The sequence below is a fragment of the Fundulus heteroclitus genome, chromosome 15 (assembly GCF_011125445.2).
Source record: "Fundulus heteroclitus isolate FHET01 chromosome 15, MU-UCD_Fhet_4.1, whole genome shotgun sequence".
In the NCBI taxonomy this organism is placed as follows: Eukaryota; Metazoa; Chordata; class Actinopteri; order Cyprinodontiformes; family Fundulidae; genus Fundulus; species Fundulus heteroclitus.
The window spans coordinates 9,481,785-9,506,738 of record NC_046375.1 but is presented as its reverse complement, the minus strand read 5'-3'; the positions used below and the strand labels follow the sequence as shown (position 1 = coordinate 9,506,738).

The window sequence follows — 24,954 nt, the reverse complement described above, 5'->3', positions numbered from 1 at the left end:
TTAAATATCAACCCTGTGCAATTTAGACGAAATATTAGTATTGTGATTATTTACATTGTACATGTTTTCACTGACACACTTAAGAACTGCAGTATCTCAGCTAGATGCATAGAGAAGCCATAACCCTACTGCTAAACATGTTTCCTGAATACAGATAAGTGTTGAAATCGTATTAGGGTTCATGCCAACAGTTCATAGAAATAATAGCTATATAAATAAATAAATAAAAAACTGTATCAGACCAATGTATTTTTTAATAAAGTAATTAACATAACAATAGGGAGGAGGGGAAAAAAAATAAAAGAACATGAATTGTCATGCAGTAACATCTGCAATACATAAATTGATACAAATCTGTTAAGTGACCAGTGAGAAATGCACGATTTTTTATTTTTTATTCTTTTTGCCAGTTAGTTCATATCATACCATGTCATCAGCAACGCTTTTCCGCACCAGTGGAGCAGAATGGAAAACAAGCAAAGCTGGCTCAATAGTACGAGCTGCAGTACAGTACTTATGTTCGAGAGTATGCAAAAAAAAAAAAAACACATTCAACATGGACACAACGATAACATGTGCAGCATACAATGCTCACTTTACTCTTTCTTTATAAATCACTCTGCAACGGTGTGCCTTAGTGTTGGATTGCAGGCTGTGTGGATGTATAAAATAAAAAAAAATAAAAAATACTGATATGATGAAAGGAATAAATGCCTGTTTGGGCTCAAAGGATGTCCTTGGATTTTCATTTTTGTTTCCAGCATTCAAGCCAAAGTCCGCAGTAACCGAGTCCCTGTATCATCACAGGCCGTTCTCAGCCAAAACTTTGTGACCACCAGTACTCCTCCCCTGGCTTCACTGCTGCGCCGATGAGAAACCTTAGCTAGGGAGAAAGCCACCACTGAAGCCAGGAGGCGTGCCACCTCAGGGGGACTTGAGCTTCTTTGTCCGAGGCGAGAGTCCGTTCTCGGCTTTAAGGACGCCGTTTTCATGATGGCCGACTAGCAGGGAGACAGTGGAGAAAGTTAGCACGTCCCCCAACGCGTCACTAAGGTGTCAGAGCGAGACAAGCTGAGTAAAAAAAAGCTTTTTAGGAATATTTTTTTTTTTTCAAAACTCACGTGAGTCCCTCTTTAATTGCCGTAGGGGTTGTTTCGCGGCCTTCTTGCGGAACGCCTGTTCGTGTCTGAACTCCCGCCAGCGCCTCAGCTGGAAGCGGATAAACTTCCAGAGGAGCCAAGATTGGGTCAAACACACCACCAGGAGAACAGTCATCCTGAGCCAGGACCAAGAGAAAGAAAGTGCTACCATTAATTCTGACTTTTCTTTTGTCCAGTTTGGGCCAAAATAATTAAATCCCTTTCTGTCCTTGCTGAGAGTTTTAAGCTCGGACAACAAGTCAGGCTCTTTGAAAAGTCAGATGTCGTGTTTGTGGTCATGCGGTTGTCAAAAAAAAAACACTACAGGAATATTAAAAAGGCAGGAAATTCTTCATCTTCAAAAACGAAACGATAATTGAAGTAACTTTTAAATAGCTGTAAAATAATACAGCTATTATAATGTTGGAAAAACATTTAAACATCATTACAAATACACATTACAATGCAATTTACTGGTAGTACATGATTTTTAAAGCTGACAAAAAAGTGTGACATTTATCGTTTTTGCATAATAGCTGAAGATGGATGGGGAGCATCTAAACAGCTATTTTGCAGTCCTGACACAGATTTTCAACTGGATTTAGGTCTGAACGTTTTAAAACACACGGAAATGATCCGATGTAAGCTATTTTATAGTAGCTTTGCCTTTTATGTTTTGGTTGTTTGCTTCCTCCTAGAAGTTGAACATCCGCCCCCAGTGTTTCACAGTGTCTAGCAGGTTTTCTTCCAACATCGCCGTGTATTTAGCTCCATCCCAATTTCTAGAGAACAGTTTCTCCACAGCATCATGGTGCCATCACCATTTTTTAATCATGGCGACGGTGCAGTTAGGGTGATGTGCGTCGTTAGTTTTCCCACACACATAGCGTTTTTACACGTGGACCAGAGCGTTCAGTTTTGGTCTCATCTGACCAGAGCTCCTCCTTCCATACGTTTGCTGTCTTGTGGAAAACTGCAAATGAGACTTTGTTTGGCTTCCTTTTTAAAAACGGATATCTTCCCTCCGCTCATCTTTAAAGACCAGATTGGTGGAGTGTATGGCTGCATCCGAAAACGTCTTTTGGATAAGGACTTTTTAGCCAAAGCGGATGTGTGTCAGCGGTTGCCATGAAAAGTGCTGTCTGAATAGTGCAGTCAGTAAGGAAGGAGGTAGGAAAAGGAGCCTGCATGCTTCCTCTCGTAGCTCCTTTAGCATAGGAACCTTGCGATGTCCCTTACTGCTGCTAGGGAGAAATGAGGAATCCAACAATCCTATGACGTGTAAGCACAGCCCATCTCATGGAAATTAACAAAAGTGTCCGGAGGGAAGAGATTATGCACTTTGTAGTTCATTTTCAGAAGGCTGTAGGCCCGGATATGATTTGCATCATCGATGTATGCTTCCATCGCATAATGACGTCGCCGTTAAAGGCTGTCAGAAATCGGCGCAGTAGTCTGAATCTCCTTTCCTGCCTGCGATAGTGTTCTTACTGTTGACCCAATGAAACGTCAAGAAGTAGGAGCTATAATTGGATGTTTTCAGGTGAAGCCTAAGACTAATAGCTGTCCTGTGGACAAACTATCTCACCTGAGCTCAGGGTCTCTGCAGCTCCTCTAGAGCTGATGTTGTCAAAAGGCTTACAAAACACTGCAACATCAAAAGTAACACTGACTCCTTTTAAAATAATATTTCACTGCACAGTATCTTGGAGTTAGAAATAAACATCTACAAAGGCCTATAGGTCATCATGTTAAGTTATGGACAATTTATATGATAAGGTTTAAAAAGTTATAAACCAAATATGCCTCACATTATTTAAGTTATTCAAATCACCGCCTCTAGGTGGCAGAGGACCCTGCTTAAAACACCAAAACCGCAAAGAGGAGATATAATAAGGCACAGCAACAGAATAATCTTGGTCACTTTTCTCCATATTTGTGCTTACCAATCATTTAAGTCATCTTGTAGTTTTCCCAGCATACAAAATAAATATGTAAATAAATATTTGGCTTTCATGGTTTTGTTTCAATGTGCACAGTTACCACATTAATAGTTGCAGTTACAGAGGGGAGCCAAGTGTGTTTGTATTTGATCAGCAATTTTCTTTTCTACGTTGAACAAGAATATCTTTGGTTCTTTGTTCTTTTTAAATGTATGATTAAAGGGGGGGGGGGGGGTGGTCTTTGAAAACCACAATTCAGGTTCAGAAATGCCCATGCTTCTTAAAAAATTGAGTGGCAGAGCGGACCTACAAGTGAGCAAACCTATAACAATAAACCTTTAAGTAAACCGGTAAGAACTTATTTCAAAGCTGGCTAATAAAATCTTGAACACCATTTTTAAGTGGTCCCTTACGGTACGCTTTTTCATCAGTTGATTAGGGAAATAAGGAAGTCTCATCATTCACCCATGTCCCCAAAAAATATATTTTCTCAGTTTTTTCGACAGATTTTTAAGACTGGATGTGATCGGTTATGCACTAAGATCCACTTCCTATTTAAGAGTTTCAAATCAGTAGAGCGTGGTTGCCAGACAGTCTCACTCAAACGGTGAGTCATCTACTTTCAGCCGTTCTTGTCCTGCGCACCTGTTTCAGTTAAAGATGTGCAACGTGCATGTAGATCGTCGGGGGCCTCACCTTATCAGGACAGTGTTGAAGTCTCCCATCTCCAGGTTGAGCCCCTGATTCTCAGAACGGGCCAGCCCAAAGCCCACAGCGAGGAACATCAGGGTCAGAGTGGCCATCCGTGTAAAGACGAAGCTCACCGCCCACAGATCAAACCTGAGCCAAGACAGCAACGCGCAGTCAGCTTTACTTTGCATGCGGCTGCATTTGTGCATATTCACATTTTACAGCTGAATCAATTAGAGCGTATTCAGTAAGGAAACCCCTTACATCTTTTGATGATTCTCATCGGTAAAGTACAAGAGTCTTGCAATGTGGAAGCCCAGTTCTGACACGTACTGGAGAAAGAGGAGCACCAGTCCCACACGATTCAAACTACACATAAACAGACGACAAAAAATAAATAAAGGTTAATTCAAAGACATACAGGCGAGACCACAAACCAACCGAGTCGGTTATCTGCAAACCCACTCTCATCAAATGGAAACTTCTTCACAAGGTATCAACTTTATGACCACATCAAGAAACGCTCCTCCTCCCAGACACTTACTTCAACAGATACGCTGCAGAGATGTGCAGCAGATAAAGGCAGATGTACTGCAGCTGACGAGGCATCTCCTCCTGAAGCAAAAAAAAAAATGCAAAGTGTTCTTTTTAGAAAACACGCCAGAGTCTCAAATCTTCTATGACACTAACCCCGCATTCTGCTTAATGCATCTGCAGGGAAATTATACAAGACCTCCAAGGAAGGAATTCTAAACACAGATTATCTAGTCAGAGTGCAGAACTCCTCCTGTTCCCAGGGCCTCCCCTCCACTGACCTTGCGTACTTTCTGGAAGTAGAGCTCCGGCAGAGCGTGGAGCCAGTAGGCCAGTTGAGTGAGGTAGAAAAACTTCACCTGAAACCTTGAGAGCAAACACGCAGACAGGGATGAATGTCAGGGAAATTAGAAAGGGGGGGAGGTTGCATGTGTTTCTTTTTAAAAAATTGGAACTAGACTGCAATCATGGAAACAAAACAAAAAAAATGTATTCAAAAGGTTAGAGGACGGTAGGGTTAGCTGCTTGGTTCTGCTTATATTTTGCTTCAAGGAACCTGAAACTGTTGTGTTTTTTTAAAAAGGTGTTTTAACAAGTAGTTCTTAATATATTCTCTTTGCCTCTAATTCCAGGTAATTTAAATTGTTTCCTGAATAAACTTTTCACAGAGGAATTACGTTTTTTTTATCTGGAATGTCACGAAAACGACCATTAATTGTTCACTCATAAAAACGGGTACACCTAAACCTTAAGATTTCCTTTGGACTTAAACAAAATCCCTTATCATTTTTTATGTATGTTTTCATGAAAACACTTTAAAAAAATTAATGAATAAAAAAAAAAGACACATCATGGTTCGAAATGAACGTTTTGCTCTCAAACGTTTTGTGTCTGCCGGTTTCTACGTCATCTAAAACTACCCAAATATGCCCCCTTTCACACTGGAAAAAAAAAGTAATAATCTGCAACTAAATAAGTTAGACACGCTATTTGTTCTGTTCATACAGCAAATAAATTTATTTAAAACACCTGCTGATTTTCTGAAGGCATGCTCACCCTTTCATTTTTGAGTTAGTTTTATTTTATTGTTGAGAGAAACGAGGTCATTTGCATATAATTGAGTGAAATAAGACTTTTTAACGCCCTGCCAACGGGCCACACTTTCCCTCCCACAGCTTGCTTATCAACCACTCAAATCAGTAACTGTAACTCCTCCTTCCAGCTTTTGGGCGACCACGGACAGAACCGAAGAGCTGTCAAAGGACATCAAGGGGACGGCAGTAAATCTACACGAGCAAAGAATGCAATCCAAAAGAAGTCTGATGAGACAGTGACAACCGTTGGCGCAGATTTTGTAAAATAGTAGAGACACACATTCACCGTCAGCCTCGCCTCTGACCTTCAAGCAGCATCTTGCCTCATGGGGTGAGGATGAATGTGAGAAAGCCGGAGGATTATTAACCCATAACTAATCAAACTGGGGTGGTTGTGAGCTTGAAATCTTGAGATTTCCAAAATGCTGTTAAAATTTTAAAGCTCAGCGTTTTCTAGACAGAGAAACTGAAAAGATTAAAGGATAATACAGAGACCTTTGCAGTACTACGAAAAACCTTCCTGCTATCTGTTAAAGTCTCTTTTGCGTTTTGCAGCGTGAATAAACTAGACACGTCTTAAGATGTTTTAGAAAATACCATTTCCTTAAAACAAAAGAAAGAAAAAAAGCTCATCACTGATACTAAAATTAGCTAAGCTAATAGCTTTGAACCCTCTTCATTCAGTAACAGCATCCACACCGAAGAATGTTGTTGCCAGCGTGACCCAGTAGCACTCAGTTCGGAAAAAGGTCAAAATATTGAGCGTCCTGTTGCTCAGTACACCTCTGGTGCAGCCTATGCGGCCCACTATCAAATAAAATCAAAAAGCAGGTTTTGCAGCAGGATTACGTTTATTTCACTCAATGAAATGCACTTTTTTTTTTTTTTTTTTTTACTTCTATGTCAATGTTTTTTTCATAACTTCTTATGAATTTTTCTGCTGCTCTACCGCGAAAACAAGCAGCTTTCGGTTTCTTCGCAAAAAAAGAGCAAACGCGATAAACACCCACCTGAGATGGGAATGAGGGTAGTTCTCCCAAAGGCTGCTGGGATGCAGGAGATATCCTTCCTTTGAGAGAAGACCGGACCAAAGAACACACATGAAACCTTCTCACTGCCTCATATCTGTATCTTAAGGTTCGACAATATTTATGGAGAAGTGAGAAGAGTAAAAAAAAAAAATAATAATAATAATAATAATAAATTCACTCACTGTAATGAGGATGTAGAAACTCCACACGCTCGACACCAAGTGAAACACGCACAGCTGACCCGACTCATTGAACTTGGTGTTTTTGCTCTTGGACAGGTGAAGGCGGCGGTTCACCTTCTGTGAAAGAGAACAAAGCAGCAGATCATGTGACACTGGATCCTGTCATAATGGCCGTCACTGTCACCGTCATACACAAGGAAGTGTCACTGTGGTACAAAAGGAAAAAAAAAAAAAAAAAAAAGTAGGGCAAGGAGAGACAGCTGATACTATTTATGGCTGCTGCGGCTCAGAAACACTCCTCTAAAGGCGTATTCCTTTCAAGACGCTTTGGAAAGCTGATGGAAAAAAAAAAAAAAAAATGCATTCCTCCTCAGCGACTCGTTTCTCAATAATGTCAACCAGGGTTGTATTTTAAGACGGATCAGGTACAACCCGCGTGACTTTGGTCCGCACAAGCAGCCTTTGCCTGCGTTCAGAATGGGCTGGAAAACATTTGACGCGTTATGCGCTTTTGAATGCAAATGAGGTCAAACAGATTGTTTCCACTTTTTCACAATGGACTTGTATTACAGTCTCCCCAGAACTTTTCTTTTTAACATTTTGCCATTTTTACAGCTGCAAACCTTTATGTTGTTATGGGGGGTTTTATGTTATAGGGCAAAATGAACTGCTGCATAACTATACGTGGTTTTCAGAATTTTATTTACAAATATAAGCGAGAATAGTGTGCCCATGCGTTTGTACTTAGCGCACCTAAAAAGAGTCTTTTTAGGATACGTCTCTCCCAGCTTTGCACATCTAGAAATGCCCAACTCTGTCAGACTGGATGGAGTCTGTGAGAATCAGTTTTCAAGGCGTGTGATTTGGATCTAGACTTTGACTGCGCCGTTGCATTGTAGCTCGGCCCGCATTCTTTTGGGGTCGTTTTCCTGCTCGAGAGTGAAACTCCGTCCCAGTTTCTTATGCATTTAGCCCATTTCATCTTCCTGACAGCTGTGACCAGCATAATTCTGCCACTGCCCTGTTTCACAGTGGAGGCGGTGCTTTACAAGTGTTCCCCCAATGCTGCCTATTTTTGTAGCCCAAAAAAGATAAACCTTCACTCTTCTCTGCTCTATTATGCAGATTGTGTTGGTCTGTCACATAAAATCCAAATAAAATACACAGAAAAAAACTTTGCAAGGCCCTGTTGCTATCGGAATATTCTGAATAAGATGTTTGATGTTCAGAAGGGCTGGACGATATAGAAAAAAAAATGCATACCGATAAAATAGAAATCATATTGATCGATATAAATAATTATCAGCAAATTCAAAACATATATTTTAAATGCAGCCCTGGCCATTTTAAGCTGTTGCTTAAAGCCCTGTTTTTTTTTAGATACGGAACACTGAATTCAAACTCAACCCTTTATTCAACCAACTTTTTAAGAAAGAAAAAAAAGAATGCGTGCTCTCTAAACCCTTTGAAGGGGTTGAGCTTCCTGGGTCTGAGCTTGTGATTGGTTGGAAGAATGTAATGACTGTACTATTAGCCTACATGGCTAGAATGCAAAAGGAAGGAAAACTGTTATTCTATTGAAGTTTTTTTTGACACTTTTTTTTCATCAATATACGTCTATCGATCGATATATATTGTTATTGAATTATCGTCCAGCCCAGCATCTCGTTTATCCAACCTGGAGGAAAATCTACTGTATAATGGCAAACAATGGCAAGTAATAAAAGAAGAGGCTTCTTACGAGAAGATTTGAAATAGTAATTAACGCCGTTTGGTGCTGATGTTCTAATACGTTGTGCTAAGCAATTAAGGCACTTACATCCAGAAGATACTCCTGCACTACAGCATGGAGGATGATAGCGATGAAGAAGTAGAAGAGGATGGTGGCGCAGTCCTTCCACCCATATTGATACGTAGTCACCTCTCCCTCTAGGTACACACAGGAGGAGGGAAACACACAAAGCACCACAGGTCTGTTAAAACATCCTGGAGAAGCAGCCTGCTTTAACACACAATCCAGTGACTATAATAATGTGTTTATTTACAGGAAAAAAAGCAGAAGTAAGCATCTGTCAGCGGTGACAGTCACATTTAAACACAAAGTGTGTTTAAATGCTTGAGCATCGCGTTGGTGCCTCATACCTAGTGATAATGTGGTGATGTTGTACTGAGGCTGAATGAAGAGTATGGCCGTCTTTGCTGTTGCCTAGAAAGGAAATGAGGAAGACAAAAGAAAAAACCAGATGAGTGAATTTCTCACAAAGCCGGCTCAAACAAACTGATCTTCAGAGGATCATGAAGGAGATTAGATAAAGCTAGTGTGCATCGGTGGGGGGACATAAAGAAGTAACAGGAACTAGATTCCTACAGATCCACTGGATGTAAAAGATGAAATCAATCCAAAAAAAGGTTAAAAAAAATGAAATGAGAATGAGAATCTTCACCAACAAAAGATGTATTCATGGGCAATAGACAGCATAGACCAGATACTTTATTTTTTCTTCTTCTTAAATAATGAAGGTGATTACAGTTCTGAACCGGTAATAGGGGTCTAGACATTTTTCTAACCTTGTTTGGGTTTTGTGATTGTAAAAAAGGATGCAGTACACATTTTCTCAGCTAAAGAAATACATTCCCACAGTATGATGCTGCTACTGACATGGGGACGCTCGGATCGCGGCGAAGCGCCGTTACGGTTTTCAGCCACATGCGGTCGTATGCATATGAGGAAGAAAAAAGAAATGTGACAAGAGCACCTTCTTCCACACGTTTGCGATGTTCCCTACATGGCCTGTGGCAAACTACAAACAGAATGTCTTTATACTTGCATTTTAAGAAAAAAAAAAAAAAAAAAACACAAATAAGTGGTGTAGCTGGATCTAAATCCGTTTACGTGACAGGACTGTCTGGATAAGAATTAATTCAATTCAATTTTATTTATATAGCGCCAAATCATGAAACATGTCATCTCAAGGCACTTTACAAAGTCAAGTTCAATCATATTATACAGATTGGGTCAGATTATACAGATTGGTCAAAAAGTTCCTATATAAAAGGAACCAGTTGATTGCATCAAAGTCTCAACAAGCAGCATTCACTCCTGGGGAAGCGTAGAGCTACAGGGAAAGTCGTCTGCATTGTACATGGCAATTAACTCGACTGATATGAACTGAACTTGGACCCAACTGTAAATCTCCACTGAAGAGAACCAACCCAACATCGTGACGACGCCACTGCCGCGCCTCTCACTTTAGACGCCGATGTGCAGCGTCAGGCTGCTGCGGCAGATAGCGGTTTGCTTGTGGGCTAAAAGGTTTTGTTGTTACCTCAGAGCACCTTCTTTCACAGGTCCTGATCTGTCCCCAACATGAATTGTGGCAAACTGCATATGGGACTTTTATTTTATTTATTTATTTTTTTGTCAGAAATAAATGACACGACTGAATCTGAACCGAGGAGGGACCTTCATGAGGAAAGCAGGGCCCCATAAAACGTCCTCTGACATCCTCCTCCAGGGATGGAGTGATCCTGAACCCTGCCAGCGCTCGCACAGCCAGTCGTAGACCTTTATCTATTCTCTCAAAAGTAATTTCTCTTATATTGAAATTTCCATTAGCTGTAAGCCACAATCAAAACTAATAGAAAGAAGCTTTTGTGATATATTTCACGCCATCGAATCTATGAGTTTCGGCGTTTTGCTGATACTGCTCGTTGAAATCCACCAGCATGTCGACGGATGTGTCTTAGTTTAGTTTTCAGACGATAGGATTTTATAAGTTTCACCGAAAAGAATTTGCACTCATGCATTCTGTATTTTGGGTGAGGTGCTGCATTACGTTTTCCACCACAAAAGAGCTTTGCAGGTAGGCCAAAAAGTTCTGATTGTTCTCTCATCTCGTCAGGTAGCCATTGCTCACATCAGGAGGCTGGAAATCAAATTGTCCAAACAGCAGTTTGACTAATTGCCTGCCTCCGTTTTTAGGCCAAGCTGCAAATCATACATGGCCTGTTGAGGAAGATGTGATGCCCTGCCAGTGAACTGGCCATCACAAGTCACAGATTTTGTTCTTTTTTTTTTTTTTTTGCTGAGGGTACATGAGCTGTGGGAACAAAATCTAAAAATCCAGTTCTCTTGCAATGCACAGTTCCCCTTTTTCGTCTGAAACCAGAAAAAAAATATGGAAATCCCCTTTTAAGTTATTGTCAACTCAACCAGTTGTGTGATCAGAAGCAGAGTTCCGGACAGAAACTTTAAATACCCCAGGGTGTTTTTTTTTTGGGGGGGGGGGGGGGGTGGATGGTGTTGTAGGAGAGCCAGTTTCAACATGAACCATCCAACTGGACGCCAGCGGTGAAATCGCGTCTGGTCCGAGCGGTCTTTGGAGCTGCTGCAAGCCAGACTGGCCAGAAAGCAGCGGATCACAGTGAGACGTGGCAGTTAACTTCACACGTCAAGCTAGCGACACGGACTAGCGCGCAACTTCCGCTCCAGCCTTTTCAAAATAAAACAGAAGCGCGTTCAGTTAGAGCAAAAAAGCGAGCGCCGTGCTTTTATTTTGATAGCGGCAGCATATTCATTTCCTGTGTATTTTGTGTTTTTTATGTTGCAGCTCATAAAGTTTGTTACAACACAATGTTTACTGAAAAGCTTTCGTAAAACGGGGGGAAAAAAATAAAATACATGTATCGTCACAGAAAACAAAGCGGGTAAGTGCGGAGAAATTTCGTTAGTGTCCAAAAAATATCTAACGTGTTGTTAAAACATACGCAACACAGAAAAATGCGAAGTATTTCACTATCTTAAAAAAAAAGTTCTCATGCTATGCCTCAGTGTTTTGTTTTGCATTTCTCTAAGGCTGGTGCAATCTAAGTGCCACCTCGACGAGGAGAGCAGCCGCTTATTGCTGACAAAACTTGTGGAGGGGAAAAAAGAAAAAGAAAAAAAAAAAAAGTACACCAGAAAAAAAAAGCGATCTTCTCTGTGTTACTGGTCACCGAAGCTCTGCTGCAGCCCGCACAGAGACGGAGAGGCTTCCAGCTCGCATCGGTGCAGGAGAGGAAAGACGCAGACCTGCATTCTTAAAACAGCTGAGGGAAGAAAAGAGAAAGAATCAGAGTCCATCTCACCTCGAACATCAGCCCGATCAGAATGAAAATCACCAGGCTGAACACGATGTCGGCGTGGTTCTGGATGAGGAACTCCTGGCTGAAGAACGGGTAGCTCTTGTTTCTCCGGCGGAATGCCATGTCAGCGCGCTGATTTTATAAATCTAAGAAATGTTTCGGCTCTGTGAAGTTCAGGAGTTAACTTTGGCGGCGGTTTGCGCATGCGCGTCGTCTTAAAGGGCGAGTGCCGTAAATACCTTTAAGGCCATTCAGGTTCCACAGCCTCCGGGGAAAGGTAACGAGGCCCTTTTTACACAACTCTCTTCTCCTTTAGCACAAAACTGAGGCGGTACTAACAAATCGACATTTATTTCACCTAAGCAATTATATATATATATATATATATATATATATATATATATATATATATATATATATATATATATATATATATATATATATATAAAAAATAGAGGTAACAAACGTGATGAATGAAGAGGATTATTGTATATAATTGATTAAAGTACAAAAATGTAGATACACACCCCCTCCTTTGAACAATGTTTACTTCTGCTAAATGGGTAAAACAGGAATAAAGCAATTTCTTCAAAGCCAACAATCCATTAGAAATAAATTAAATAATAATAATAACAATTTGGGGAATCGATAGATAAAATATCCAGCAGCTGCAAACAGTGTCTTCTAAACACATTCAGGCCCTTTTTTACATGTTGCCATGGTATGATTTCATATGACAGAAAGTAGTACATAACTGGGAAGTTGAAGGACAATACCATTTAACATAGAAATGTTTTTGAAATGCAACAGTGCATTTGTGTCCTGTCCCTTTTAGTCGAGTCTTGCAGCTCCAGGATTACCATTCAGAGCAAAAGCAAAGCATTCCCACATGAAGCAGCCACCACCATGTTTCATCAGGGGAATGCTGTGATCAGGTTTTTAGTTTTGTACTATTGTGGGTCAATAGCAGAAAACTACATGGCTCCCACATGGCTACACAGATGGGCTTTTCTTTTTCTAATTCTGAAAGCTGTTTCTGAAAGCAACTTTTTCCACAGAATTTGATTTAGCTTATCATATTAAACAGGTACATATATATGGGTGGCTTCAAATTTTCTGAACTTCAATGAAAATAAAACTGAAGTCATGAGTTTTGGATCTAGTGGAAATCACAGCACGTCCCCTTCTAATCTCGATAGCCTCGAGCAGTTTGATTCTAGTCTTAATCTTGGGAAACATTAGTTCTGTTGTAAAATGAACCTTTTTTAAACTGAGACTTTTATCCAAAGTAAAATGTTTTTTTATCTTTTATCTTGATTTTTAAATGCGTGATTCCAGCTTTTTATTAACTCCCAACTAGATTATTGCCATTGTTTATGTGTTGGTGCGAAGCATAGAAAGGCGTCAACACGTGTCGACATGGGAGTCAACACACCTTCCTCACTACATATAGCCAGACAAAAATATGTGTGTGTTGCTCTAAAGCATACATTTACGATAAAATGCACTGATGCTGTTCGTCATGAATAACAAAATGTGAAAAACCTCAAGGGGTGTAAATATATTTTTCAAGGCACTGATATGACATAGTTATATTTTTATTAAAAAAAAGTAACTTATTTTATTTGTATTTTACCGTGAAGCCCACTGTGACTGCTGCCTGAGAGGTGCTATATCAATAACATTTACTTACTATAATAATATTTTCTAAAAGTTCTGCTATGAGCATTTTAAGTACTACCTTCAGTTATTTTCTTCCTGTGTCATTATTACAGTTACTTCCAAGGCCACAACACCTGCATCATTTATATGGGTAAAAGGCCTTAAAATGAATTCAACTTGTATTGCAGTAACATGACCTCACAGTAAAAAAAATATAAATGAATTGGGGAAACAAATCCCACAGTAGGAAACAACACAATTAGGACTTCCCACATATTCCTCATGTCAAAATTCCATGTGTTTCCATGCCCAAAATTTTAGTTTCTTTGCTTTTATTTGCCAATTTTTTAACAATGATGACCAAATTTCCCTGTTAATTAATGGCACCTTTCAGTACAGTATATCCTGATGGATTCTGTAGATAATAAGACATGAAATAAAGTCAAGAAATGCAAAAATCCACACTCACTCAAACATGTAGGCTGTTTATTGCTTATTTCAAGCCACCAGTGGCCTCAGACACCATAGTTCAAAATACCACATGGGCATCGTTAACACTGCTTTCCTCTTTCAGAACAGTGCGTCAAATAAAAGTCTGTCAAATAGCAACCAAGAGCAAATAAAAAAAGTCACCACAAAGTTCTCATAAGCACGTGGCTCATTTAGTCTCACAGTAGATGAGTTTGTGCCTGAGATATTATTGTTGTTTTCCAACATGTTAGTTCTATAAGTTACACAGCAATTACATGGTCAACATGTAACGAAAACAAAATAAAAGATATAAAAACTTCACAGTTTTCTTTCGATAAAACACTAGCTCTGCTCAAAGCAATGCCATTTAACACCATATGAGAAACGCATCATGTTTATATCAGATGGATGTAGTGACGTCTTACATTTTAAGTTCAATAACTTTTTTTAAAAAAATCACAGCATCACAGCAAAAACAGAGGATATAGATTGAAGATACTTGTGCTTTTAAAAAGCCATAAAGCCATGGCTTACACTGAGATAGTTTCCGAGGTCAGACGCTCCGCTCGCTGTTAGATTTATATGCTCTGCAAGGACTGCAGTGATATGAACGTTTCAGCATGTTTTACTGAAACCCTCCATTGTTCGAGAGGGTAGAGATGCTGCATATTTGAAAAGGTTTTAAATGCAACTAAAGCATACAGTGCTTGGAACAAGTGCTCACAGCCCTTGAACCTCCTCACATTTTTTCATGTTGCAGCCACAAATTCCAATGTATTTCATTGAATGTATTTAGTTTTATTTACGTGATAGATCACATAAAATAGTGCATAGTTGCAAAGTGAAAGTCTACCCCAGTTTTTGAGCTTTGCTGCAACTAAAAACATAAATTATGTTGTTCATTTATGTTTGCCCCCTTTTACTCTGAAACCCCTAAATCTATCCTTCAGAAGTCAGTTAATTAGTTAAAGAAACTATACCTGATTCGGCACAATTTCGAAACGTGAGTGAGGAGAACAGATTAGTTTGAACTGTAAGCCCCGCCCCCAACAGTTTTTTTCCCAATGGGAAACCCTGGACATGCCCTCGACGTACGTAACCTGTCTCGTACACTCTGGAAGAGCTGCTGTTTAGCAACGGCTTCGCACCTCGTTGTGCCATTGCCAGAGAAAGTCGTCACGGGTTCTCCCCAGTTTGCTGCTTATTCCTACTAAAGAGTGCCTGGACTTGCTCAATTGCACAATCAATTAGTGAACTATTATTAGCTATTATCAACCCTTAATACATTGCGTAAAAAAGCATTTTTTTCTTAAACAGACAAAAATAAATTCAGGTATAGTTCCGTTGAGACAATCTGTCTCAATCTGTATCTGAATTACATCTCAGCATAAAAACAGCTGTTTCCGTGAAGGTCTCAGAGGTTTGTTGGAGAGCATAAGGGACCGCAAAGCATCTTGGGAGACCAAAAAGAGGACAGGTGTAAAGCAGGGTCACGTTATAAACGATTTTCCAAACTTAAAACATCTCACAAAACGCTCTTCAATCCATCATTTGCATATAGGCCCAGACGACTCAATGAAATACGGACGAAGTACGAGTACGGCACAGCTGCAAACGCCTCAAGACGGTTATCCTAAATTGACAAGACGCCAGGCCAGCAGAGCATCAACCAGAGAAGCAACCAACTGGTTATGGTAACTCTGGACAATCTGCAGATATCCGTCTGTCAGGTGGGAGAATCTAACAGGTCCACTATTCCTCGTGCTCTCCACAAATATGGTCCTGTAGAGTGGCCCGTAGTAATCCGTTGTTGAGAAAAAGCTAGAAGTTTCGATTGCAGCTTTCAAGGTACGTGGGCGACACTGCAAATATATGGAAGAATGCCAGTTCGACCAACATGCTTTGTGTGACATAAAATCATCACTGCACTCTCGGCTGTACTGGTACTGGCATCATGGTACTACCAGCGTCATGCTGTGGGGATGCTTTGATTTGTTCCAGTAAGAATTGATGGAAGCATCGGTGGAACTAAATAAGGTGGATCTGAGAAAGGAAACCCTTTAGAAGCTGCAAAGGTTCACCGTCCAGCAGGAAAACAATTTTATGATTGAAGCCTGAGCTGCAATGAAATGGTTCAGATCAAAGCATATTCATGTGTTAGAACGCTCCAATCAAGGCCTAGATCTTAACTGATTGAGAATCTGTAGCAAGGCTTTCAAATCGATGCTTACAGATGCTTTCCATTCAACCTGATTCAAGATCTTATATTTTGGGGGGAAACATATAGGAAAAAAAATACAATCTCCAGATGTGCAAATTCAAGTCACACTTTTCTGATTTTTAGCGGTGAAAAACCATCAATAACTTTCCTTTGACTTTACAAATCTACTATCACGTCACAATTCCACTAAAATGCAGGAGTTTGTGGCTGTAACCTGACATAATGTAAAACATTTCAAGGGGCATCTATTCCTTTGCAAGGCACTGTACTTCCCTATTAAGTATTCACAGTCGTGTGGAAGCAGTTTATCTTTCTCTCTCTTTTTTTTTTTTGCACAGTATAATTAGTTAAAACGTTAAGACTGAAGTTTAGCTGCCAAAAAATAGCTTAAATATTGGAAGTGGAGCGGGAGGTCTGCTCATACACGATACCTGTCAGCAGGACATCAAATCTTCCTTTTGAAAAAAAAAAAACATAGATAGTTTCAGTCTTTCCGACATTTGGAAGCAATGCATTTGTAAGAATAGTTAATGTTATGAGAAAAATAGATGTTATTGTAGGATTGCTCCCTATTGCGTGTAGTGCTTTAAATAACCAATATACTGACATAGAGAGGTGGAACGGCAGCTTTCATCCTACGACACCCAGAAGATGATAAAACCGGTGTGCTCTATTGATGTCGGACCAGCGGGTGGTCTTAACCAGTTCCCTGACTGCGCCACCGGACGGCTAGAAGGTGTCGTCTTCGTCTCTGCGGGACAGTATGAGCTGCCTCCTCGGACCTGTGAGATGGGGCACGCTGGGGGGAGAGTCTGACGCCCCGCTGTCCAGCTTGGGGGTGGAAGTGCAGCGCGGTCCGACCCGGCCCATGAGTCCACGCACGTCTCTGTGCAGGGCCGGGTCGCTGGGGATGGAGCTGAGCCGGACGCCCTGCTCCAGACCCCCGACGTCCCGGTCCAAACGGGGGTTGCTGGCGCTGCTGGGCGACTGCGGGTCAGCGCTGAAGTATAGGGTGGAACTTGATTCGGTGGGGCAGTAATAAGGCTCCGGGCTGTCTCCGAAAACGGACTTGCCCTCCGGGGAGCTGCGCTTGAAATCCGACGCCGGGGACCCCATGGGGCTCTCCATCTCCAGGCTGTCGTCCTCTTCCTCGGGTCGCTCGGTCGACGTGTGCTCGCTCATGCTCTGGAACTCGTCTTTGCAGTCTGAGAGCGGTGCCGGGCCCTTGCCCTGGGACTCGGAGGTGGAGAGCCCCTCACAGCTGCCTCCGGCTGTGAAGGTCATGCCCTCGTTGCTTTTAAACTCCTGGTTATACTCCCCCATGTCCAGTATGGCCGCCGGTCCGCCGGCGCCATACGCCCTGTTGATTTTACAGAGATCGCCCGTCTTTAGGGCCAGGCGGATCAGGAGCCAGTGGTGGTGGAAGCACGGGCAGGAGCTGTGGCCCTGACAGTCTCCCGGGTGCTCCAGCAGGGAGCCGGCCACGCCGGACAGGGAGAAGCTGCCGTGATTCTGCACCGAAGAAGCGGGCAGGCTTTTGTCTCCCAGAGAGAAGGAGGACTCCCCTTGCTCAATGCACGTGCTGCCCATCTGATGCCGGTTTGTACCTTGGGAGATCTCCGTGGACTTGGGATGGAGGAACCGGTAGTACAGAACCAAAGAGGCGACTCCTTGGAAGCAAAAGAGAGTGGAAAGAGTTTAAGTTTAGTGCCTGTTTTTTGTCCTGTGTTAAGCAGCGGTTCAAACACAGTGCCCGCCATTTTATTGGCAGCCATAAAACGATTAATAAGCCTTAAAAGAGTTCATTCTTAATCGCAGAAGAGAAAAAAAAAATATCCTACTTTTAATTTCACCATAATGAAACAAAATGCTGAATGATTTGAGTGCCGATTTGGCGACATGTGCCATTTAGGATCATTGTCCTGCTCCAGGACCTAGTATTACCAATATGCAGGTTGTTGCAATGGGCCACCAGATCTTCAGTCAAACAATGTTGCCAGGGGCCTTTTAGAAAATAAAAAGCAGTCACAGGTCCTCTATCATACTAAGCAGTGGGAGTTTTCTCCTTGCTCAATCTTGGGTTCATGCCCCTGGAGTGTACGTTATCTTCCTCACTGCACGTGCCGTCAAGATAAACCTGTTTCCTCGTCCAGCCTCCACTGTGAGAACCTTGTCATTATATCTCTGACCGCAGATATAAACAACTTTAGGTGGGTGGCAAACTTCTTGTAGCCATGCCACCGCCTGTGAACAACCAATACTTGAATATTCTTGAATGTACTGCTCTCTTGTATTTCCCATGTTGAAGATTGTCTAGGAAAATTGGGCTTATATGTCACATCATATTCATCTTTCATGGTGACAAGAAGTCCTGATTACTAGTCAAAGGCAGTAGTGTGCAGCTAAAAACCATCTATTGCTCCAACATGACAAGGAAACCTTTTCTGCTTTAATTTAGGAGATGTGCGAAGTAAAAAAAAAAAAAAAAAGCCTGTCCAAGTTATTTACAGTTCATAACTGCACATGGGATAAAAGAAACAACAACATGCATCTCAATAACCTATCAATATTCTTGGTGTTTAGCATTAAGGTTGGGGATATGTGTAGGCAATAGGACATATTCAAACAAAGAAATGCCGAAAAGCGGTGGGGCCTGACCACCAGGGGTGCTGTCATACATTTTGGCCCCGTGAAAAAAAATCAATCAAAATCATCCCCAAAAGCTCATGTGTATTTATAGAATTGTCCTAACTTTTACCCCCTATGCGGCGCCTCTGCTGACGACCCATCGCGTGTGAGAAGGAAGCCTGCAGGACACGTTAAAGGTCCGTCATCTTCTTTTGTCTGCTGTTTTGATGGGTGGCAACCAGTGTATAAATGCCTCACCGCCACCAACTAGCTTGTGATCGGTAAACAGAGACACACCCCTTTCCTGCTTTGATGCCATGTTCTTTCTTCTTTCTCGTTTTAAAGAGAGAGGCCTAGAAAAATGGCCCGTGCATTGCTAATCTCTAATCAGCCCCAGAAAGCGAAACTTTCTCCACATTTAATAAATGTATTCAAATAAAAGTCTGGATTTTTTTTTCTTTTCTCAATGGGTTTCATTAACTGCCACTGCAACAAAGCTTATTCTAAAAGTTGCTGTCATTTTTTTTTATCAGGGTACGTCAGCTAAATTGCCCTGAAAAGCTGCAGAAAGAACCTTATCTTGGTCAGAATCAGCTTTATGCGACAAGTGAGCACACAAACGACGAGTTAGACATGAGCCCCGCGTGACATTTAGAAAATAAATACATAAAAATGGGCAAAAAAAAAAAATGAAAATGTTTTTACAAAAGAGGAAGACGCGGTAGGATAGTTTCACGTAGGCATGGTATCGACCTCGGTACTCTGTTTACTGCTCATCAGATTGACAGACTGGGGGAAGCTAATGTCTCTGTGGGTACAGCAAACCCACAGAGACATTAGCTTCATGCCCAAAGCAAATAGCGCTTGTCGACATGAAAGTAAAAGTCTCAACAGGATGTGTGGGGTCTGCAGAGATGCTAACTGGCCCTTTCCCCTGACACCGGACCCGTACAAGTCCTGAACGGAGGCAAGTTTAGCAGCCCTGGTGATCCTCTCTGCAGACCCTGATACATTCGTAATTCCTGCTTCTGGGCAGACGCTGCAGACAGAATGACTCACCAAGGAAAAAGCTGCACAGCACCGAGGTGGGAAGGGTCATGCTTTCCCACGATGCCTCGCTCAGGAAGTCGGAGGCGGCCAGCAGCAGAGTGGCATTCTCTACGAGCATGAACTAAGGGAGGAGGAGGAGGAGAAGGTCACACCATCACTCATGTGAAGACAGCCTTACGTCACTGCAAGCTGAGGACACCGAGGTGAGGATGACGGTGCAGACTTTTTTTTCGCTTTATATAAGCGCGTGTGTCCTTGCAGCTCGATCAGCGGGATGGCCGGACACACTACTGTATACAGCACGTGGAGCGGCTTTCTGTCAAACGACTTAATTTCTTACAGCGTAGAAGCTGGCCATGCGGAAGCGTGAGGGTCCATCTTTGACGTTGAGGAAGAGGAAGACGTGGATGAGGCCCAGGACGCCGTTAAAGGCACGCCAACACCAGTGACCGGTGCAAATGTCGGGCTGCTGCGACACTAGCCAGAAGGAGGCTGTGAGCCAGTGAAAACCTGGAGAGCAGAGCAAAAACTCAATCATCACCTATTCTCAGTACAGTAGAATGAGGCACAGAAGATGCAAAAAAAAAAAAAGAGAGAAGTCATGAGCAATGTTAGAATTTCATCTGTAAGTACATAGCGCCTTGCAATTTTTTTCCAAGATCTTAGAAGATGAATCAACAAAATGTAGAGCGTGAATGTGAAGTGGCTAAAAAAGGATACATAGTTTTCTGAATTTTATATGAAGCATTTGTACACTGCTCATCAGCATGAAAAAACAGGCCACAGTGAAGCATGGTGATGGCATCATCATGCTGCGGGGCCACTTTTTTTCAGCAGGGAAAGGGAAGCTGGTCGGAGCTGATGGGAAGACCGCCGGTTCCTTTACAGGACAGAAGAAGAAAACCTGCTTCGGACTGCAAAGGTTTTGAGGCCTGGGGTGGAGCTTCACTCTTCGGCTGGACAACAACACCAAACGTGCAACCAGAGCTGGAATGGCATGGTTTCAATCAAAGCACATCCGTGTGTCAGAAGGGCCCCAGGAAAGTCTAGATCTAAATCTAACTGAAAATCTGTGGTAAGGCTCAGAATCGCCTGTTCACAAACATTTCCAGCCAGTCGGAATGAGCTTGAGCTATCCGAAGGAGAAGGGGGGGGGGGGGGGGGGGGTATTGAAAACCGGTATTAAATGGCCCCGGGGCCACGGTCCTCGTGGACTGACAAGCTTCAGCCTTATCGGTCCTCTTAAAGGTATTTTGAAGGTCGAACTCAATTTTTTCAGGAAGACTCCAACCGAAACAACATGGTTTTGCCGATCTTCTCCACCTCAAGAAACACACACGCCCAGGGGACTAATGGGCGGGGCCAACCCTCTGCTCTCACATGTTCGCCTCGCTTACGTTCATCAACACTGACTGTTGCCAACTATTTAGCAACTTTTCAGACCGCTCTAGAGACGTTTTTATTCAAAAGTGACAAGCAATGGATCTAGTGAATTTTTTCATGTTGTTTGAGACTTTGGCAACAAGTAAAAGCACCGATTGCTCTGAGTTTATCGACTCTTCAGCAAACCATCGGCTGTGAGCCCCTCTCGCTTTGAAAGCTCTGACAGGCGGTCGGCCAGTCAGTCAGTCAGCACGGCCGTGCTGCGGCAGCAAACCCAGCTTAAAGTCTGTTTCCCATTGAAAATGAGTCACGCGTGAGCAAAGCTTCCACTAGATTGCAAAGCAGGATGTAAATCTATTATAAAACTTTAACGGGTAATGGTATTTTTGTTTCTCTGAAACTGTTACACTTAAATGGAACCTCTCTGTGTCTGATTCACACAGCCAGCCTCTCGTTTACTCAGCTCATGCACTGTGGGAGCCACTGCTGTCTTTTGGTTAAAAAAAAAAAAAAAAAAAAAAAAAAAAAATATATATATATATATATATATATATATATATATATATATATATATATATATATATATATATAACAGTTGTTTTTATTCAGGGAAAATGTTGAATATAATACTTGAAATAATTTTATAGCATGCTTTTTTTTTAGCATATTTTAATAATTTTTCTGTCTTGTCAATATAGACATTTCTCTCTCCTACAACATACTTTTAATTCAAGATAGTGTTTTAGCCCATATATACATTATATATATTAAGGAACGGTGTGTGTGTGTGTTTTAATGCGCGGCGACAAAAAAATTGTCGGCGTTAAAATGGGTTTGCGTTAACGCCGTTAATAACGCGTTTAACTGACAGCACTAATATATATATATATATATATATATATAGTTCTTTATATAATGTTTTTATTGGTATATTTCTATTTCACTGCTACAAACCCTATTTATATTCTATTTCTTTTGTTTTGTTTTGTTCCAAATATTTTAAAAATAAACCAGCCATTGATCATGAGTTTTTTTATTTATTTTTTTACCCTTTTGTTTGATTAAAAAAGTATCAATAATGGCACCGATAAAATACCGGATCGATAAGGAGTATCGTTAAGAGTAGTAGTATCGATAAATCCTTAACGATACCTACCTGCAGCAAAATGTGTTTCTACAAATAGGAATAATAACACATTTTATTTACAAACACCTTCCATAAAACTCGCTGTACAAGGGAAAACCAAACGATTGACTCGAGCATTTGACAGCAAGTGTACACAGAAGCTTTTGTTGGCAAAATACACTTTGACTAGTGTTTGCGGTGTGACAAAAAACGGCATTAGAGGACGTTCCCTCCTTGTGCTCACCTGCTACTCCACAGACCCACCAGTTGAAGACCCTGGCAAAGAACATGAGGCAGGTCACCCTGGCGCCCAACATGCCCGCTCTCCAGACCAGCTGGCACAGCAGGGCTGCTGGTGGCATGGCCAAGTGGCCCGGCCGAATCAGGCAGCAGGCTCGGCTGTACAGCACCAGGGCCCAGGAAATAGACAGCACGCATAAGCCACAGCAATATGCCACTGAGTGTCAAACAGAAGCAAAGCATTAGACATTAAAAGTCATGCCTCCAGCGGGACAGTGAGCCAATAATCCACTTAAAGGTCAGTTTACCTGGCGACATTATCCCCACATCGGTAGACACCACTACATACGCCTGCAGCAGGCTCTGGGGCAGCGTGAGGACAAGCGCCTCCAGCAGCCAAAGGGCAGCAACATCTGCCTGCTGCATGACAGCAGCGCCAAGTTCAGCCACGGAGCCCTGCATGCGCAGCACAGACCTCATGCAGTCCCATAACCTGCCAGAAGAGGGAGTCAGAGACAAATACCCGAACAGAGATAACCTTCTCAATGACAGAATGATGTGAAAATCCTGTTTCCTGTCTGCACTCTTGCAAATGGTTGTGTCTCGGCCAAACATGCCGCATGCAACAAATCCCGACATGCCGGAGTTGCAAAGGTCATACCTTTTGAAGATGCCCAAGTGCAGTATGTGTATGACGGAGAGGTAGCAGCGCCTCTCATCCCCGTCGTCGAAGTACCACTTGACACTCAGCAGCTGCACAGCCGTCCCGGGAAGGAAGAGGCCGAGTGTGAGGCCGGCCCACTGCGTCTCCTCGTTCCAAAGGTAGAATCCTATACAGTAGATCACTGACGCATGCACACACGCGCACACAAACAAACAAACAAACAAACAAACAAACAAACAAACAAACAAACAAACAAACAAACGAAAGACGAGCAGGATGCAGGTTTGTGCAGGAATTCAAAAAAAAGCGCAAATGTAAATTACAGATTGCCGGAATGAAATGAGGCAAGTCATTATGCACGAAGCATGCTTGTGGAGATTTCTGGCCCCCTGTGCATTTTGTTTGACCATTTGCCATTATAAAAGTTTGACTCTTGACGTTTTACAGCTATGATTGAACCGAAGTTGTACGGATCCGTTTGTCTCGTGGCAGTTCTTGAGGCGACATTTGCTGCAAACTGGCGCTACAGAAATAAAATCTATTGCATTGAACCTTGCCAACGGCACAGAATGAAAAGAGCAAACAGACAAGTACGTCCGCGCTGTCTGACTCCTGACTTTGATGCAAACTTCAAATATTTGTTTCATAGGCGGATGTTGCTCAGAAAGGAGAGATTCGCAGAGGTTTTCGGAGTCCGAGCAGCGGCACGGTATTTTTATCTGCAGGGAATGGTATACCTGCTAGAACACAAAGTCCCACTTTGTACCTGATCCAGTCATCTTTCTGGTCTCCTGACCTTGGCTCATTGATCCCCTTGTTCAGGGAGACTGTGAGCTGACACAGATTCCAGGTGGGAGGAGAACAGCATCAACGGGAATATTTGTACATTGTAGACTTAAAATGTTGAGGATTGGTATGGGATATTAAACATTTTAAGAAATGACACAAATACTTTTCTTATAGATGTTATTTGTGGTTAAAGCATTAACTGAGTGAACCTGATTGGGGGGGGGGGGGGGGGGTTGCCTTCATGTGTTCCCCCCCAGTTTCCAGCTGGGGTAAACAATGCCCAGGATTCCTGTTAACGCTGGAAATAGCTGCGTCCCAGCTTTGCCTTTTATACTGGGCTCCTGCCTGCTTTTAAAGCTTCGTGACACGCGCCATGTTTTCATGAATGTAGCTATATAGTAGAATATGTAGCTTTTTTTATTTTTTTTTAAATATATATATATATATACATAACAGTCCCTCGGAGGGCGACCTCCGCCGGCCAAGCTAGCTGCCCACTTACGTGCGCTCCGCTCGGCCACGATAACCAGCGCCGACGCGCCGAGCAGCACCGCCTGGCACCACGCTATCCAGCAGCCGCTCCGCCGGGCAGCCGACGGCATCCTGCGGGCGAGCGCTCCGGGAGCGGCGCTGATCATGCTGCCGACGTGTGGGAGCGAGGAACAGCCGCGGACGTGATCCTGGACATCATTCTCCCCGGGTGTATCCGCTCCCTTCTTCTTCTTCTTCTCCTCCCGCTGGCTGCCCCCCCTCCCTCACCCCCCCCCCCCCACTGTCAAAATACATGACGTCAGTGGCCGCTTTAAAGGGGCATCAGTAACTGAGCTACTGTATTTGTATAATTATTTGTTCAAACCGCGCTATTACATAAATAAGGCATAATATATATATATATACAGTATATACTGTATATATATATAGTATATACTGTATATACTGTATATATATATAGTATACACTGTATATACTGTATATATATATAT

General features: G+C 42.2%; 2 protein-coding genes across 2 annotated transcripts; both read right to left on the bottom strand.

The window, feature by feature from the left end:
- Positions 1 to 236: 236 nt before the first annotated feature.
- tram2 (translocation associated membrane protein 2) lies at positions 237 to 11,949 on the bottom strand. The gene is made up of 11 exons (XM_012867344.3): positions 11,741 to 11,949; positions 8,756 to 8,819; positions 8,433 to 8,542; positions 6,614 to 6,730; positions 6,411 to 6,469; positions 4,588 to 4,672; positions 4,317 to 4,387; positions 4,037 to 4,141; positions 3,779 to 3,922; positions 1,122 to 1,276; positions 237 to 1,001 (listed from the first exon to the last, which is right to left on the bottom strand). Exons 1-11 carry the CDS (start codon positions 11,858 to 11,860, stop codon positions 925 to 927), a joined length of 1,107 nt encoding a protein of 368 aa, XP_012722798.1. The 5' UTR covers positions 11,861 to 11,949; the 3' UTR covers positions 237 to 924.
- Positions 11,950 to 13,868: 1,919 nt separating this feature from the next.
- Positions 13,869 to 24,720, bottom strand: xkr5a (XK related 5a). Its single transcript, XM_012867343.3, has 7 exons — positions 24,474 to 24,720; positions 23,180 to 23,363; positions 22,827 to 23,011; positions 22,523 to 22,735; positions 20,110 to 20,279; positions 19,779 to 19,890; positions 13,869 to 17,761 (listed from the first exon to the last, which is right to left on the bottom strand). The coding sequence occupies exons 1-7, from the start codon at positions 24,607 to 24,609 to the stop codon at positions 16,821 to 16,823; spliced, it is 1,941 nt and encodes a 646-aa protein (XP_012722797.2). The 5' UTR covers positions 24,610 to 24,720; the 3' UTR covers positions 13,869 to 16,820.
- Positions 24,721 to 24,954: the final 234 nt, after the last annotated feature.